Here is a 20,193-nt window from a genome sequence, read left to right as displayed (position 1 = left end):
CCTCCGAAGGCTGGCGGTGGGGTGGAAAGCCCTTCTCCCCACGCCAGCCTTCGGAAGGCTCCTCCGAAGGCTGGCGGTGGGGCGGAAAGCCCTTCTCCCCGCGCCAGCCTTCAGAAGGCTCCTCCAAAGGCTGGCGGTGGGGCGGAAAGCCCTTCTCCCCGCGCCAGCCTTCGGAAGGCTCCTCCGAAGGCTGGCGGTGGGGCGGAAAGCCCTTCTCCCCACGCCAGCCTTCGGATGGCTGTCCTGAAGACTTGCGGTGGGAGGAGGGTTTTCCTTCCCACCGCCAACATTCAGAATGCTGTTCTGAATGTTGGCGGTGGGGAGGAAAAACCCTCCTCCCACCGCAAGCCCTGGGAACAGAGGAGAAGCGCTGCGCCCCTTCCCCTCTGTTCCCGTACCTGTCCTGAAGGCTTGCGGTGGGGAGAAAAGCCCTTCTCCGCACCGCCAGCCTGGCAAGCGGTTTCCATAGGAACGCATTAATTGATTTTCAATGCATTCCTATGGGAAACCGTGCTTCGCAAGATGAAAAACTCGCAAGAAGAAAAACTTGCGGAACTAATTAATTTCGTCTTGCGAGGCACCACTGTAATCTATACTAGTGGCCTATTCATTTCCAGGCTCTTTAAACCATCATGAGCCTGCGAAATGACTGTTTAATTACCCACGTGCTCCACTCAATACCTGAGGCTCATCTGAAGTTTGGCACAGTCTTCTCATCTGAGGCACCAGCATCATGACATGCCCTCTCCAAGAAGGCTGTCTAAATCTCACCAGTTTTGGTCTTCAGACGCTAGAAAGGCCTTTCCAGAAAGGCCTTTGGGAGCAACTAATGCAACTAATGCAGTGTCCTTGATTTCCTTAATGGTGTTTGTTTTGCACTGTTTTGCTTGGTGTTGAATTCCTGCGGTTACGAAATAAATTACCACAGCAAGAAAACAAATGTTTAATTTTTTTAAAAAAACTCACTGTGTTAAATGAAAGCTACTTTGAATTAAAATCAAAGAAAGTAGTCAAGAAAAACAATGCATTATGTCTGTGGACCATAGACTTTAATTTATGGGATCTGCAAGTCTCTGGAATATTGCTTGTGGCAATATTACATAATTTGTAATAATAAAAGGTATGCTAGCTAAAGGTGATAAACTCAAATAGACCTGTAATTCTGGAAAAGAACACACTCCCCACTCAATACAACATTTCAACTATAGAAAAGTGCTGTGAAACTAATCTTATGGCTCCTGGAAGAAAGGCAAGCTACAAAATGCTAGCAATATTATTTGCTGGTGTTAAGTGTCATCAGACTCAACCATTTTTGATGTGGTAGCACATACTTTCAATTTTAGTAGCAAATGGGTTTGGAATGGCTAATGTAAACTTCTGCGTCATTGGTTAAAAAACAATGTTAGCTTCATTTATGGTTGCATCTTATAAAACAATTTCCATCCTCTTTACTGGCATATACTATAACACAGGGGTCAGCAGCCTTTTTCAGCCATGGGCCAGTCTGCCATCCAGGTGGTGGGCTGGACTATTTTTTTTTGGGGGGGGGGAAGGGATGAACGAATTCCTATGCTCAACAAATAACCAGAGATGCATTTTAAATAACGACACACATTCTACTCATGTAAAAACACCAGGCAGGCCCCACAAATAACCCAGAGATGCATTTTAAATAAAAGGACACATTCTACTCATGTAAAAGCACGCTGATTCCCAGACGGTCCGTGGGCCGGATTGAGAATGTGATTGGGCTGCATCGGGCCCACAGACCTTAGGTTGCCTACCCCTGCTATAACATATATATCACAGAATGCCGAAAGATGTGAGCTGACATTAATTCTGTATGGAGCATCAAACGTTTAATGAATTACGTATCAACAAAGTCTCTTCCATACCCTCCAAACTCAATTACAGATACATAATTCATATCTACCATCCAGGGCTTCCCATCTCCACCTTTGACTCCCTTGGAAGAAGATGTGGGGTAAAAATCTAACAAATCGTTATCAATGTCAACATCTCCTGGCATAACAAAGTACTCAACAAAAAGTGGATCAAACCCATTTCCTGTATTATCTAGCTACCATTTCTGTTGTCTTGGAGTCCTTCCAGATATACCTTTTACAGTGCTATAGTTTCAGTTTGTTCCTTAGTTTTTTTAAAAAGTGAAATTGTAGCACCAGTCAGATGTCACTGTTTTTTCGACAGTGATTGTATTGGTGTAGATGGGGGAAAGTATAATCACTGTTCTGTGACTGTAGTACTGTGTCTTCTGTTCTGTTGTTCCTCTAGCCATAAAATGTTGGAGTTCTGATTATTTACAGCCCTTTTGGGGGGGTGGTACTGGTGATTATTAACACCTAGTATTCTGAAAGTTTGTTTGCGAGGGAGATAAGCAGGTGCTTACTGACTCTTTTGGTCTGAGCTCTGGATGACCTCCTGTCAAAGGAGGCCAATGAGAGCAGAAAAGGCATGAAACAGAAGTTGCTCAAACCAGCTCTGCCCCCTGAATGCCACACAAAATGCAGGAAATTGCTCAAAAGTCTTTTCACACAACAAAAATACTGCATAACCTTCCAGATATTTCACAAATGTCTTTTTTTGTAATAGAAGAAAAAGTGGATTGATGATTGCACAATCCCATTCCCTTGTTTCCATTAGTGGCCAACATTTTCAAAGCCAACCACACTGACTGCTTGGTTTGCACACAGCTGAGGTGCAACACACTTCTGTATAGGACAGAGACGGGGATCCTATAGCCCTCCAGGTATGTTCTTTTTACTCCAACTCCCATCAGCCCCTGCTGGCATGAAACAATGGTCAAGGATGATGGAAGCTGTAACCCAATGGCATCAGGTGGGTGGCAGGTTCCTCCTCCCTGCTATATGTTGTTGGCATCTATCTGTCTTGAGATACAATGAAGTCCCTCTGGGGGCGATGTCAAACTGCTGTGTTAGCAGCACTGAAATGACCACACCAGGGCACAAGCCTGGGCAGGGTGTATGGAAGGTCCTGTGATGCCCAGACGACAAGATCCAGCTCTCAGCTTTCCTGATGTGGTTCAGAGGAAAGCACAGCAATATGTTTGGCACCAGCTTGGCTGCAGGAGTTGCTAGGAGGAGGTGCAAAAGGTGCCATCCAACTGTCTTAGGGACTCCACTCCATATTTGTGTTGGGTTTACTCCTTAGCCTTTCTTCTCCCTAAGATATCCCACAGGGCAGCAGAGGTTTCGGATCAGAGTTCTGCTTCTCCCTTGCTAGGCTGATGAGCCCCATCTGCCCTTCTATCCCCTCTAAAGCATGTGCAGAAACTACATGATTGAGCACTGCACCCACTATTGGTCTCATCTGCTCTACCTGCCAAAGCCTGCCTTTGCACATATAATTCACACATAAAAACAAAGGACAGGAATCTATCCAAACCCAATTCCTCAGGGCCATACTCAGGATCCCCCCCTCCGTGGCAGGTGTGATCATGAGATTGGAAACCGGTTGTCAAGCCTTTAGGTATGTGGCCCTGAAAGCGAAGTTATGGCTATGGCTCAAGCTCTGTTTCAGACCGGTGGGTTTGGCCCCCTTGATTCTGAGGGATAACTTTAAATCTCCATGGGAAGGGGAGATAGTGGAGGAAGTGCAGAAGTGCGGGTTGTCCTCCCTTTATATACAGTCCATGACGTATAGCCACGCAAAGGCGGTGATCGCGCAAAAATTAAGGGATATTGCCAGACAGGAGGACATAGCCCGTGTGAAACCTGGGTTGTTTCTGGGGGAGCAGTTGTATCGGGCTGCTCCAGCTCGCTACCTGGCGGATATCCACTACGTGGAATACCGCAGACTATTTACTGCGGCTAGGCCGAATGTTCTTGACTCGGCGGTCCTGAAGGGAAGATATGGAGGAGTCCCATATGACCAGAGATTATGCCACTGTGCATTGGGTGAGGTAGAATCCACAGAGCACATTTTATTGAGCTGTCCCTTCTACAACGATTTAAGACAGTATCTTATAACTCCATACTTACCCCAGCTCAGTTCCCGACAAAGAGGAAAGCAGACAGCATATCTGCTAAATAAGTCTTCTGGGAAAACAACCTTGTCAGTGGCTAAATTTCTTTTCCTGGCACTCAAGTGTCGGAAACGTATAACTGAATGCTTTGACGTGGGTTATCTGTGAGAGGTCTAGTACTGTGGCCCTACCTTATTTATGTACCCCCTATGATGTTATAGTTTATAATTATTGTGTAATGTTTAATTCTGACTATCGGTCGAATAAAGGAAATTGAATTGAAAATTGAAAACAAAGGACAGTCAGATACTACAGTAACCTGAGGACAACAACAACAACAACAAATAATAATAATAATAATAATAATAATAATAATAATAATAATAATAATAATAATAATAATAATAATGGTGTGTTTTTTTTACAGTACTCACTGATACAAAGTACTTGAACCTCTTTTTTTTTGCTGCCCATGGCACCCATTTTGTGCTGCCACCCACAGCACATTTATCAGTATTGGCACTTCATTTTTTAAAAAAACAAAGAAGTGCCAATAGTAAAAAATAACAACAATTCTTCATTCATGACACTGATGTATCATTCGTATTCTTAAGAGGACACTGATTTATTTCCAACAGATAAATGATAGCTTCTAAGCACTGCCCAAACTAGAAGAAGCTAGGAAGAATTAATAGGAAATGGTTTTACTGTCAATCCAAGCCATTATTAGGCATTTATATTAAGCCTATCAACCTATGCCAACCCTTTGGGCAAATCCAGCCTGAAATGGAGCTGTCTGCCATCACAGCTGCCAATATATAGGAAGTGAGAATATAATACCGAGCAGGTGGTGTAGGAAAGCAGGGTAATTTGCCATTTTCTATCTAATTACTAATCTGGACTCGTGATACCAAAGCACACTGCTGCGAGCTGTTAACAACAACATAAAGGTCTGCCCAAAGGAGGAACCACACTTTTCTGCAAACAAAATGAAACACCATCTTCAAGCAGATTGCCCAGCCCGGAGTTTGTACCCAGCAGCGTGGACATTTCCAAAGGGCTGTTGCTCTGGGCTGTGAAAGCCTTAGCCTGGGTTTTGAATGTTATTGAGACTTGCTTGACAGGAGTTGTGGGGCCCAGAAAGGAGATGGGGCATGAAGGTCTCCCTGTTCACCATAAGACCACTTGGGTTTCTCCCCTTAATTCCTTGGTCCAGTCGTAAGAGCCTTGTAGCACCTTAGTTAAAGACTAACACATTTATCATGGCATAAACATTCATTGACTGGAACCCACTTCTCCAGATGTATGAAGTGCTATTCTCAGTTCCACTTAAAACATCTGATGAAGTGGACTCAAGTTCATGGAAGCTTATGTGCAACATATTTTTTCATCTTCAAAGTGCCAGAAGTATCTTTGTTGTTAGTAGAGGACAACACTTCATGCATCTGATGAAGGGAACTCTTGTTGATTAAAGCTCACACTGCAACAAATTAGTTAATCTCTACACACACTTTCTCCATCTGTGCAATAATTCTCCATGCAAAAAGGAGTGGGGGAGATGGTAGAAATCAGATATACTACTTAGTGTAAGGTACATGCACAAATACCTTGCCCCAATGAGTGTATATGGATTGGTAAATTTAGAGTGTGCTGACTCACAATTTATCCAATATTCCTGAGATTCTGACAGGAGAAAGCTACCAAAGAACATACCATACTTTTCTATGTATCCAGTAGTAGATAGGTAGCCGTGTTGGTCTGCCATAGTCAAAATAAAAAAATTCCTTCCAGTAGCACCTTAAAGACCAACTAAGTTAGTTCTTGGTATGAGCTTTCGTGTGCATGCACACTTCTTCAGATACACTGAAACAGAAGTTGCCAGATCCTTCTATATAGTGAGAAGGTGGGGAGGGGTGTTACTCAGAAGGGTGGTGGGAATGGGAGATAGGCAGATAGCTGAGAGAGCCTCTTGACGACTCTTAACGACTGTAATAGGTCTTACAGGAAAAGGCAAGGGGTGGGAAGGTGAGAAATGGTTTAGTTATGTATAGTGAGATAAGAATCCAATGTCTTTGTTCAGCCCAGGTCTTTTCATGGTTTTAAGTTTGGTAATGAGTTGTAATTCAGCAGCTTCTCTTTCCAGTCTATTTCTGAAATTCCTTTGTAGTAAAACAGCTACTTTGAGATCTTGTATAGAATGTCCTGGGAGATTGAAGTGTTCTCCTACTGGTTTCTCTGTTCTGTGATTCTTGATGTCAGATTTATGTCCGTTTATTCTTTGGCGTAAGGTTTGGCCTGTTTGTCCAATATAGAGAGCTGAAGGACACTGTTGGCATTTGATGGCATACACAATGTTAGACGATGAGCAATTAAATAGTCCCGAGATGGTATGTGTGATGTTGTTGGGGCCAGTAATGGTGTTGTCCGGGTGTATGTGGCAGCAAAGTTGGCATCTGGGTTTATTGCAGGCTCTGGTGCCAGTGTCTGTGTTAAGTCTGGTTGTAGTATTATTGTGGGTTAGGAGTTGTTTAAGATTGGGTGGCTGTCTGTAGGCAATGAAAGGTCTTCCTCCCAGAGCTTGAGAAAGAGAACTGTCATTGTCCAGGAGAGGTTGTAGATCTCTGATGATGCGTTGTACTGTTTTAACTTGGGAGCTGTATGTGATGACTAGAGGTGTTCTGTTATTTTCTTTTTTGGGTCTGTCTTGCAGCAAGTTCTCTCTGGGTATCAGTCTGGCTCTGTTGATCTGTTGTCTAACTTCATCTGCTGGGTATTTTAGTTCTGAGAAGGTTTGCTGTAGATCCCTTAGGTGAGAGTCTCTGTCTGTAGAATTGGAACAGATGCGGCTGTAACGTAGTGCCTGGCTATATACAATGGACTGTTTGGTATGTTTGGGATGGTAGCTAGAGGCATGTAGATATGTTTGTCGGTCAGTTGGTTTGCGGTATAAGGTGGTGTCTATGCGCCCATCCTGTATTTTTATAGTAGTGTCCAAAAAATGTATTTCTTGCATAGATTGATTCATTGTAAGGTTGATTGTGGGGTGAAAATCATTAAATTTCTGGTGAAAGGTGTCCAGGGTCTGTTGACCATGTGTCCAGATGATAAAACATCACATGGACACATGGTCAACAGACCCTGGACACCTTTCACCAGAAATTTAATGATTTTCACCCCACAATCAACCTTACAATGAATCAATCTATGCAAGAAATACATTTTTTGGACACTACTATAAAAATACAGGATGGGCGCATAGACACCACCTTATACCGCAAACCAACTGACCGACAAACATATCTACATGCCTCTAGCTACCATCCCAAACATACCAAACAGTCCATTGTATATAGCCAGGCACTACGTTACAGCCGCATCTGTTCCAATTCTACAGACAGAGACTCTCACCTAAGGGATCTACAGCAAACCTTCTCAGAACTAAAATACCCAGCAGATGAAGTTAGACAACAGATCAACAGAGCCAGACTGATACCCAGAGAGAACTTGCTGCAAGACAGACCCAAAAAAGAAAATAACAGAACACCTCTAGTCATCACATACAGCTCCCAAGTTAAAACAGTACAACGCATCATCAGAGATCTACAACCTCTCCTGGACAATGACAGTTCTCTTTCTCAAGCTCTGGGAGGAAGACCTTTCATTGCCTACAGACAGCCACCCAATCTTAAACAACTCCTAACCCACAATAATACTACAACCAGACTTAACACAGACACTGGCACCAGAGCCTGCAATAAACCCAGATGCCAACTTTGCTGCCACATACACCCGGACAACACCATTACTGGCCCCAACAACATCACACATACCATCTCGGGACTATTTAATTGCTCATCGTCTAACATTGTGTATGCCATCAAATGCCAACAGTGTCCTTCAGCTCTCTATATTGGACAAACAGGCCAAACCTTACGCCAAAGAATAAACGGACATAAATCTGACATCAAGAATCACAGAACAGAGAAACCAGTAGGAGAACACTTCAATCTCCCAGGACATTCTATACAAGATCTCAAAGTAGCTGTTTTACTACAAAGGAATTTCAGAAATAGACTGGAAAGAGAAGCTGCTGAATTACAACTCATTACCAAACTTAAAACCATGAAAAGACCTGGGCTGAACAAAGACATTGGATTCTTATCTCACTATACATAACTAAACCATTTCTCACCTTCCCACCCCTTGCCTTTTCCTGTAAGACCTATTACAGTCGTTAAGAGTCGTCAAGAGGCTCTCTCAGCTATCTGCCTATCTCCCATTCCCACCACCCTTCTGAGTAACACCCCTCCCCACCTTCTCACTATATAGAAGGATCTGGCAACTTCTGTTTCAGTGTATCTGAAGAAGTGTGCATGCACACGAAAGCTCATACCAAGAACTAACTTAGTTGGTCTTTAAGGTGCTACTGGAAGGAATTTTTTTATTTTTTCTATGTATGACACACCCCCATGTATAAGATGCCCCCTATTTTTGGGGACTCAAATTTAAGAAAATAGGGGAAGATGGCACAAAGTTGTAGAGCTTTTTTGGGGGAGGATTGCCCAGAGTTGTTGAGCACACGCTGCAAAATCAGCCTCTCGTCTGTCCCCTCGACGACAGAAGCTGCAAAACGCCCGCCCAACTGCCACAGCGTCGGCCAATCAACAACACCCATTGATGTAGCAACCAATAACACGCACAACAGCTGCTGACAGCCACGGCAGCAACCAATCAAACGTCCACCCTATGCACTACTCATGTATAAGACGACCCCACTTTTAAGCATTATTTTTAATGAAAAAACCCTAGTCTTATACATGGAAAAGTACATTACATAGATACTGAATTTCTGAAGCTTTAAAGAAGGGTGAGATAGAAGGTGGTAGTATCGCAAGAGCTGGTTTCATCTCTTTTGTGACTTGCATGTATGGCTGAGTAATTATAGATGAAATATCACAAGCTGATTTTGCATGTGGCTTCAAACATAATGCTATTCAATGGAGCCAAAGCACATTTTCAGCTGTGAAGTCATTAAGTAGTGAGAATTCAATCAAGGGTTGTTCATGTAGGTGTGAACCACTCTTTAGCAGAAGGCTGGCAATTGAGTTTTCCCTTGGGAATATGGATCTGCTGCCCATTTCCTAAATAGGGCTGAGTTCACTGCTAGAGTGTTAGCTGGGTCAAAGAGATATTCTGTGTCATTAGAACTATGACACAGTGCAGAGGTTATAATGAGCTGCAAAGGTGCAACCGGCCTGCTTCTTCCAATGCACTTATTTTGTCGTCTGCACTGAAGTGTCAGCACCTCACACTATGGTTGGCTTTTTGCATCCTTGGCAAAAGGTTTTGGCTGTTGCTGTGGAGGATTCTGAAACAGTGAGGGTCTTTGAAGCTATCTTCTAGAAGCCAAGAAACAGAACCATGATTTGGACCAAGAGTTAAGACAGCTAACTGACATGAGAGATCGGTTTGTTTCAGATCTCTTTCTCCATCTGAAATTACAAGCTGAAGGCTATGGAGAAATTTCACATTCTGCATTATTGCCGCTGATGTGTACTTGAAAGGACTGCATACACTATACAGGCAAATGATTATGGATGCCTCTTATATGCACTTGGGTTCTAAGGCAAAAGGAACTGTTCATTTTCTCACTGTATATAATGTAATTTAATTTCATAATGTTCAAATGTACTGAAAGATTGGGAACACCTCACTTCTCATATTCTTTGGAAGCAAAGGTCACCTAAATTGGAAAATGCTCCTTATCACATCCCATCATGCATATACTATTATTATGCTAAGAGGGTGTTTTTCCCCCTCCCATTTTTTTATGCATGACAGCAAGACAAGGCACAAAAACTATACAGCCAAAAATGAATAAAGAGGATGATGCACCTATCCGTTTCTTTTTTTCTTGTCAGAAATGAGTGTTGGTTTGATTAACATCATGCAAATGTCATGTTTGCAATAAAGCATTTTTCATGCAAATATGACTGCCTGGTACTGAATCAGATCCAGAGGAATAGCAGAATCCATGCAGCATACAAATTGAATTAATTAAGATAGTGCTGTGTTACTTCATTGAATGGGGCTTGCCTAGAAGGCAAAGGAAATGGAAAAAATGATTTTGTCGCAGATCAATAGCAGCGCCTCTCCAGCCACATCACCCAAAATACAAAGGGAACTCTGTGTAGCTTCTGGGACTCTCTGCCATTACTTCCTGCACTGCGGGAGTGCATGGAGCGCACTGAGAGTTCACACTGCGCAGTGTAAGAATCACTAACCCTTCCATACTGCTCTAGGAATACCAAAAGATCCAGGGCATGCTTCTGTAAATGGCGCACCTATTTAGCAATCGTGGCAAATGGACATTAACTGATCTGTCCACCATGAATGTCTCCCCCTCCCTATTAACACTGTTTAAGCTGGTGGTCACCAGCACTTCTCAAAGTTCTGAATTTCATGAACATATTGTGCTTGCGAAAAAGTATCAGAAATATAACTGCATTAATAACAGAAGAAAAATGACCCTGATTCAACTCTATGCACATGCAGTGACCAAATTAGATACACTGAAATGTGCCAACCAGTTATCCAGCACAGAGGGGAGAGCAGGAAGGAACAAAAGCGAAACTCCAATGACGAATTATGGTTTTGTTTCAATGAGGGAGTGGATGCTTCCAGCCGTGGTCTGGAATTACAAGCACTGGACAAAGCCATGGGTATTCTGCCATTATGTCTAGCTTTGCCCTAGTATCTCATAAGTATGCTTTTACCCTAAAGGCAGACTATTTTGTTGTTCCAACTTCAAGCCACCTATTGCCCTCTCATAAAAAATAATTGCTTTAAAATCACCCAAGCAATGCAAAAATATTATGAATCTCAAACTGCCCGGAGCACTTGGATATGAGCCTGTCAATCAAAAAGCCTTTGCTCAGAAAGGGATTTAAAGACACACAGAGAGAAAACTGCTAGGCTTTGGCCTTCAATTGCTTAAGGAACATTTGTACAGAAACAGCATGGGTTTTTTATAGCAATTATTTTCATTGCTATAATTGCTAGTAAGAGAGTCTTGTGTAATTTTACCATACTGACCATTTATTGAGCTGCCTCTTTAGCAGCTTAGGACACAGCAGTACAGTGGCGTAGCGTGGGGGGTGCCAGGGGTGCCGGCCGCACCGGGCGCAACATTTGGGGGGGCACGAGTCCAGAGGGAAGGGACAAGCAATCAAGGCTTGGTTGGGGTGGGGGGTCGTCGTCTCCGCCACTGCTTCTGTTTCCCACGCGCCGCGCTGAGGCAAGCTGGGCGCGGCCAGCCATGCAAGCGCGGCGCCTGGCCAAGCGCTCCAGCCTGGGGAGCCGGCGCTTTAGCGCCTCGCCGTCAGCCGCGCAGCCGTTGCCCAAGCTCGACAACTCGTGGAGGCTGCCCTGGCGGGAGGGCTCGGCGGCCGCCCTGGAGGAGGAGGACGAAGAGGAAGACGTGGTAGTCGACGTGGAGGAGGACGACGACGCCGACGAGGCGGAGGCCGCCGGCGGAGCACACCGGGCCGGGCAAGGGCCACGTGGCCGCCCGGGGGAGCCTCAAGGTGCGTCGGCATCGCTGGGCGGGAAAAGCGCCATCGAAGCCGCCGCCTGCCTGGGCCGGTGGGGTCGTCGTTCATTGCTCTAGTCTCCAGGCTGCGTTCCGGAGGGGCTTCGTAGGGCGACCTCTTGGAAGTTTCGCGGGAGGCGGGCCTCGCTTGCGCCCCCACACCGGGCACAACATCTGGGGGGGCGCTCCACGGGTTAGGGGGTGCAAAATCCACAGGTTAGGGGGCGCAAATTACTTGCCTTGCCCCGGGTGCTGACAACCCACGCTACGCCACTGCAGCAGTATTTAGTTTACTTTTATAGCTGGTTAAGATATTGTTCACAGGGGCAGTCCAGAGCCTACTTCAGCATGTACATGGAGATGATTTTTGCTTGTAACATCCCATAGGCCTAAATCATGCAGCTGATTCCCGGGGGGGGGGGGAGTCCTGGATGAATCACATGATTTTTGGCTCTCATATTTGTTCCGGAAAATGAGAATCGTTTGAACTTTGCACTTCTTTGAAGTTTGCAATGCTGTTCCCCCAAAAAATATTGTAGAGGAAAGGGCATGCTAAATGTGAAAAGTACATACAAAAATTCTTTATGGTAGGGATTGCTTGTGAAAAATGCAGGCGCGAGGCAAAATTGCCTGCAGAAATTTGTATACCAGGCGAAATGTGCCTGTTGAATTTTCATGAAAACTTTTTTTCTTAATCACAATTTGCTACTTCTTAAGACTAGAAAAAGGAGAAAGAAGTCAAAGTAGATGGATTTGTGCATCCTTACTGGTAAGCCTGACTGACTATGGCCAGTCTTACATGGCATGTAATGCTTCCTGTGCTGGCAGAGATCCAGCTCCCCACACAAGAACTTCTACATTTGTGCAGGAACACAGGAAGCTGCCTTAGACCAAGTCAAACCATTGGTCCACCAATGACTTGCAGTGGCTTTCCAGGGTTTCAAGCAGAAGTCTTTCCCAGCTCTGCCAAAAGAAAGCAGGGTTCATAAAGGGGTACTATTGCATGCCAAGTATTTGCTCTAGCACTAAGCTACAGCTCCTCTTCTCCTAAATGTTTTGCCCATGGAAGGGCAATGTCACAGGGTTCTGGAGGTTACAAAGACTAATTATTCAACTGATGGAGCAAGCGTTGCTTTTGCATCCTCCTGTGTTCAGTAAGCCGCCCCCCATTCTAAGCAATTTCTGAATCTTATTCAGAAATGAGATCAGTTATTATACAAGAAATGGCCTTTTCTGCAGTGGCTCCCCATTTGTGGAATGCTCTCCCCAGGGAGGTTCACCTGGTGCCTTCATTATACACCTTGAAACCAGGCAAAAATGTTCCTCTTTAACCAGGCCTTTGGCTGATTCACACCCAATGCCCTTTTAAAATGTGCTTGGGGAGGGGGGCCACCAGGGGGCGCATTGGAAGATGGCTGACAATAACATCTCTCTGACCCACACGAGGTAATTAAGAGGCTGATATGGGAGTATGCAGCCTCCCTTGCCCCCCAAGGGCATGGGGGGCACTGCCTGGCCTGCTGAGTCCATAATTCACCCCCGGATTCGAAAGAAGGGGGTGAGGGCACTAGGCTCAAAAGCCCTCGGGTGGGGTCGGCTCTCCCGGACGCTGTCTCTAATCGTGCACTGGTTTGCATCAGCTCGAAATATATAATTGGAAAGAAGCAAATGCACATACTTCAAGTGAAGATCGGGAGTAAAGACTGCTGGTTAATGGGATCTCTGTGAGCGGAGCAACGGGCTGGACAATAAATCAAGTGAAGACTCATCATTAAAAGATCAGTATGTTGGAGTGAAACGGAAAGGGGGGGGAGGAAAAAACTTTTCTTTTTTTGTCTTATGTGAGACAACCCTCCCCCCCCAGAGAGAAAGAATCGTTGCAAATTACTAATCACAAGCAGGAGATTAAGAACTGTGTGGAAATGAATCACTGATCAAAGAGAGGACTGGTGGGAACATCGGGAATGGAAAGAAAGCTTCGTGACGCAGTTACAAATGGAGATTCGTTAAGACAGGCCTGCCCACAGGAGGACGAGCGGGAGGAGGACCAGGGTCATCGGAATGTGAATGTATGGTTATCGGAATGTGATTTCGACCTGGCAGGGCCCCCTGAGATACAGATTGGCAAGCCTGTGGAAATCAACGGACAGACTGTGGGAATGTTCTTTACCGAGGTGTGGAAATGGCCTCTGTCCTTTATGTGATATGGCTCTTGGAGCGTGTAAAATCCACACAGGATATGTTTGTTTTCAACCCGCTTGTGAAGATTATCAGAGATCACAAAGAAAGGAATATATAATAACAACAAGAAGATGAGGAAAATAACAAAGAGACTATCTGGACAGAACTGGACAGAACTGTGTAATTAAAGAAGCAGCAAGAGTGATGTTTGGATCCCTTTCGGAGCTCAAAGTATGGGTACCCCCAACAAAATTTTTAAAAATTTGGCTGTATAATTTGGAACTAATGTGATTTGGAATTAATGTGATTTGATTGGCCTGTTAATAAAAAATTATTTTAAAATAAAATAAAATGTGCTTGGGGAGATTGATTGGATTGTTTTTTATTTTGATTTTGTATGTCGTGTTTCTATGTTGCGGTTTTATCCTGTGAATCGCCCTGATTTGCGAAGTAGACGAGGGACTGCAAGTCACAGTACATTTCTTAATTCACACTTGCGGCGAACGAGTTGCCCTTTCCTTGATTTGTAATCTTAAAAAGTAAGCTGTGCTTCAAATGGCTTCTTTATGCACAGGCTGCCATTGCTGTAATGTGCAGTGGAAGAATGAGGCTCAAGCCCACAGAAAAGCACCAAGTGGTTCGGCGTGCTAATAGCAGAGACTGAACCAGTTTGGGAGGGGACCGGTTCTTAAGCGCTGCTACAATAGAGGGTCTTTATAAAGTCCCTGCTGAGCTGTGCATTCAGAATCCCCTGATAAATCAGGCGTTTCACTGGAGCCATAAAAAGCGATGAGAGGAGCATAGGGAAGGCACTAGAGAGCGATCGTCCTCTGAATGCTGCTGAAATAAAGGAGAGCATTATCAAGGATGCGCTGCGATACCCACAAGGAACTGCCGTCTTGTCGCCACCAGGATGTTTCTGCACGAGTGTCACTGTATGGAGATGGAAAATACTAGTTCTTTTCACTTCTCTTTTCCCTGTTTCAATTTCAATTTTTTTTTAAAAAAAAAAAACCACCCCCAAATGCCAGACACTAATTTCTGTTGTGGACCTCCTTGTCAGTCCTTAAAGAGACACTCCATGTGCCTATAAAACGAAACAAAAGCAGGTTCTCTTATACTAGATAAAAAAAGCCTTAATAAGCTTTACATTAATGGCCTCTTTTAGTGGGGTGGGACCTATATTGCCTGTTTTTTCCCTATCTGCATAGGATGTGTTTTTAGGCTTTCATTGGTTGTATTTGTTATAATCAGTTTTAGTAGATATACTTACATTTCTGTAAGTCATTCGGGGTCACATTTGTGAGGAAAGCAACTAACATAAAAATTCTCACAGAAGGCGCCCACTCTCTCTTAGCAGAATATTATACCATAAAACTGGGCCGATGACACCAAAGGCTCATTTTCTTGTCGTTGTCAAATTAGCCTCACCAACTCAGGGGATGACCAATGATGCTCCAGCAGATGATTTCAGTGGGATATAAGTGTTCAGGTGATCTCTGAGGTACCCAGGACCTAAGCTGTGACTAATAAAGTGGGTGTAAGCACACAATGGGTGCCATGGGCAGAAAAAAAGGTGACACTGCTCTGTAGCAGTGAGTACCAGCACACACACAAAAGCGCTGACTATTTTTTCTACTATTTTTATAGCATTCATTCATCGCTTACTACAAAAATGTCTGAAAGCGGCTTACAATGATAAAAAACATACATAATAGAGAAATGTAAAATACAACAGAACGATAAAAGAACTTGAATGACTAAATGTGCCCCTCTTGCACCAACAGAAAAAAGGATAAATCCTGCCTCATCCTGCTAAAAGATGAACACCAATGCAAGCTGGGGTATCATCATGTCACATGACTCCAATTAAAAGCCAAATGCCTGGATGAACAGGAATAGCACCTTAAAGCTGATAAAGATGTAACTAGGCACATCTCTCCAAAGAGATCATTCCGCAATTGGGAGCCACCACTGAAAAGGCCCATTTTTGTGTTGCCACTCACAGAAGCTCCCTTGGAGGGGGCACACAAATAAGGGCCCCTGATGATTGATGCAGGGTGTAGGTAGGCTCATGTGGGGAGAGGGAGTCCCTTCCCTGAGGTATTGGGGTCCTGAGTCACAGAAGGCTTTATAGGCCAAGACCAGCATTTTGAATCGAGCCAGGAAACTAATCAGTGTAGTCAGCCATTGGGGTTATATGCTCAGATTTCCTACTTCTAGAACTAATTCATCAGATCATAAAAAGTAATTCTATAAACCTGTTTTCACAAGCACAGAAGTGGTGGTGCTAACATAGCTTCACCTCCTTATCCTGCCTTTTGACACTTGTTGATGTGTGTTTTAAGAATCCACCTTATTTTTGTAATATTGTTTTCAACTGTTCTTGATACTGTGTAATATTGGTTTTTTATATTAATGTTGTGTTTTAATAGCTGTAACCTGCCCTGGGACCTTAGGCTGAAGGGCAGGTAATACTGCAGCAATAATAATAATAGTAATAATAGAGGCCCAACTGGGATGGTTAAATTCTGGCCTGATGCGAGAGATGCCATTGCTCTGAATCTATGCGAAGTATCATGCTTGCAGCTAACAAGAATAAAGTGATGGCTGGTACATACAGTTCACGGCCTTTACGTTAAGAAATAATGCCTTGAACGGATGCTTACAAGTTGGAATTAATTTGATCAAAATAAAGCTTGGGTGGAGTTGGCTGAACTTGGAAGGAACTTTACAAAAAAGATGACATGCTGTACATGTGCAAGAGAGGTGGAGAGAAGGAAGGATGGAAGGAAGGAGTTTAAGGCCAGATGGGTATAACTGAGATTGTCTATTGTTTTTGTTACATATTTTAGAGCATAGGGGGAATAACCTGCATTCTGCTCCTAATCTCATTTTATGCAGCCTCCAACACCTCCTCAGTTTGCCCCATTTCCCCATCTCATCTTGATTTTTCCAGGTTTTCAAGATCGTTTCCACCCTTTCAGAACACTTAAAAGGGTCAGTATTTTATTTGAAAAATATTCATAAATTATATATTTAAAATTATTGATCGTGTGGCTTGGGGGTATTTTTCTTTCTTGCTAATTGTGCTGCTTTAAATGTGCATTTTATATTTGACTTCCTTTAGAAATGTTTAGATCATTTTTTTATTAACTTTGCTGTGTTAAATGTGCATTCTGTACATGATCACCTTAGTAGGATTTTATTTTGAAGTCTTTAAGATAATATTTAGTTTATTTTAGTTAATAATTTAGTTAATTACACTGCTTTGAATTTATATTTGGCTTTCTTCTGTAATGTTTCACTCTGGGTTGCTTCATGTGACATTTTAATGTATGTTGTAAACCACTTTGAGATTTTTATCTTAAAAATACAAAGTGGTATAGAAAGGAAATGAATAATAATAATAATAATAGTCCCCCCAGCTGCCTTTAACAAATGATTAGACTTCGATCATCTCTCTCTCCCTACATAGCACATTACTGTCATAAATTATTTCCACTTCCTTTTCAGAACACTTACAATGTGGTCAGAAAAAATGCTCTTTTTATGTATTTGACACTAATCCATTAAGTTCACTAAACAGGTGTTACTTTTGATCACATTTGCATTTGATTAGCAGAATTACTTAAATGTCATTTTGTACAAATGCTATAGAAATTAATATTTCTTTATAGGATTAGAGCCTGTTAATTAGCATTGCTTGCTCACTGGAAGGACAGATCCTGAAGCTGAGACTCCAATACTTTGGCCACCTCATGAGAAGACTCCCTGGAAAAGTCCCTGATGTTGGGAAAGATGGAGGGCAGAAGGAGAAGGGGATGACAGAGAACGAGATGGCTGGATGGTGTTCTCGAAGCTACCAGCATGAGTTTGACCAAACTGCGGGAGGCAGTGGAAGACAGGAGTGCCTGGCGTGCTCTGGTCCATGGGGTCACGAAGAGTCGGACACGACTAAACGACTAAACAACTAAACAACAAATTAGCGTTGCTCAGATTCTGTATGATGGTCACTAAGTATTGGGATTTGACCAGTCCATAACAGCACTAGTAAAATCCTCACCTTAAAATGAACAAAAACAGGGGAGGATTGTGCTGTGATCATGACACCACCTTGCAACAACCTCTCGGCACTCTCTTAACCAGAATGAGCTTTGTGTTGGTTTGTCACCATTTGGCATTAATGCGAAGACTTGTTCTCAAGGAACAATTGTGCTTACAGCTGATGGATGGAGCTGCAATGGTGATGGATCACTGTGAACTGCAATAACCTCACAGCCTTCATCCACTGCATGGCAGCTAAACAGCGTCGGCCAAGGAAAGAATTAATCAGGTAAGTTGCTGTGTGTCTATTTGCTTCCATTCGTGCTTGCTTTCCTTATCTTGTTTACCACTGTTGGAGAATGGCAGTGAATGTGTTATATAAATGAACCGCATCAAAAAGCAGCCCAGATATAAGCTGTAATTGCCATTGCCATATCTACTGCATTTTATTTTATTTTATTCTGAGTCGTTACTCTAACATTCAACTAACTTTTACTCAGCCGACCCACTGAAATAAATGGATCTAAGTTAGTCATGGCCATTAACTCTGATTGCTTTACTCTGAATAAAGGTTAGTTCAATGCAACCCACTGTTTCCTGCAAAAACCTACCTCTTAAGAAGCAAAATATAAGGTGCAGTAAGTTATCAAGCGCTATTAATGATTCCAGTATTTCGCTTTCTCCTCCTACATACTCAATTTCATTCTCTCCCCCCCAAGCAGTTTTTGAACTTGTTTCGTATAACTTTTGTTTTTCCTTATTACTGCACCAACATATTTTTTTAAATGACATATCCACAGAGCTTTTAAACTGATGAATTATGTTTAACAGTAGCCACTGCTGTAATACAAGAATATGCTGTTAAAGTGCATCATAACTTCCTATTCCCAGCTTTCTTTACCATTGAGCATAACTCCCATGTGTTGCAGTTGTTCCCTCCACTTCTCTCCAGTGCTTATGCAACGGTCCTGAAGTTGTATTTCACAGTACATTATTATATACCACTGGATAATTATTTTGAAGTTCTGTTTCTCCTAACATGGCCAGAACAAATGCACATCCCTTGCTCCAAATGCTATTGCCACCTCTTCTAATTTAATTGCTCTTGTCATCTACGCAAACTTCTTCTGCCACAACATAAGATATTATGAAGATGTGAATACTCAAAATCAAGCCTTTCAGTCAGGGATGGGAAAGCTGTGACCTTCCAGTTGGGCTAACAATTGGGGCGATGGATGTTGTAGTCCACCTGAGTGGAAGCATGCATAAGAATGGATTGTAAGTCACAATTATCATGTTGAACATTTAGAACTATGTCTCCCCCTTCCGTCCCTTTATTTTCTTCCTTTGCAAAGGAATTACTTGCCTCATCCCTAGCCAGTGTGCTGGTGATCAAATGATGACATACATACACCTGCCAACTTCACAGAAATTTTGCTTCTTTTAAAATGGTGTCTAGTGCTACCTTCTACAATATGAAATATCAGAAATAAAAGAAACTATCTAGTGCAACACACTACAGTTGCTAAAAGAGGTGGGTGGGGCCTTAAGTGGTACACCAAAACTCTCAGCAAGATTTAAGTGGGGAAAAGGGTTCGGGAACCACGTCTCTGATACTTAGGTCACATACCAAAAACTTCATTGTCCTCAGAGGGTTGCTGGGTGAGCCGGTCTGCTTTGGGGCTCGCTTTGTTTTCAGCTTCCTCCACTTTTCCTTCAGTGTTCTGAAAAAAAATGTACATTACAAGAGTCAGCAAAGGAGCAGCTGCAAGAAATTATTGTTCATCAGCAAATAGGCAGTTCTTAACTTCTACAGAGAAATACACCAGGAGCCAGGCTCATGCTGCTTTGAAGTCTGACCTCTGATCCTAGAAGGGACAAAATAGACTCTGTGCACGTGCTAGACCTTGTTTATATCAATTCTTCACATGTGCTGGGGAGCCTAAAAACATGTCCAGAGGCTGACTCCTGGCTCAATTTTAAGCCCTGATTTTGTGAAACTGACAGAAAGACATTTACCGATGTCAGTTTCTGGCTTTCGTCATGGGTCAATGGTGGCCGCTGCTCGCTGCCCTCTGACAATGTTGCCCAGCAGGGTCTGGGGAGCGCACTGCATCCTGCTGTGCTGCTTAAGCCAGTGTCCGCCAACCTACCTGAAAGGCAGAACAGGTGCGACATGGGAGTGTGTCCATGCCATGGAAGAGCCACGATTTGTTCTTGGTTCCTCCATAATTTGGAATATTGGCGTTAATCAAGAGGTGCTCATGGACTGGCATTTGGCAATGGGCTGCAATCAATCAGCTGCCAAAAGGACTGGGCTTGGTTTTTTGAAGGTATCTGAATTTTGGAAGCAAAGAATCATAGAACCGTA

The 20,193-nt window shown here is 43.3% G+C and overlaps 1 protein-coding gene across 2 annotated transcripts in view; it reads right to left on the bottom strand.

Moving 5' to 3' along the window:
• The window catches only part of MBP (myelin basic protein), a 77,548-nt gene that overhangs the window by 41,668 nt on the left and 15,687 nt on the right, over positions 1-20,193 (bottom strand). For both annotated transcript variants that reach the window (XM_081205828.1, XM_081205829.1), the window contains exon 2: positions 19,453-19,546. In XM_081205828.1, the coding sequence (XP_081061954.1) occupies positions 19,453-19,546 (94 nt within the window). The remainder of the gene's footprint in view (positions 1-19,452; positions 19,547-20,193) is intronic.

Source organism: Podarcis bocagei (assembly GCF_964188305.1).
Source record: "Podarcis bocagei genome assembly, chromosome: 8".
In the NCBI taxonomy this organism is placed as follows: domain Eukaryota; kingdom Metazoa; phylum Chordata; class Lepidosauria; order Squamata; family Lacertidae; genus Podarcis; species Podarcis bocagei.
The sequence above is the reverse complement of the archived record's forward strand: the minus strand, read 5'-3'. Positions and strand labels throughout refer to the sequence as shown.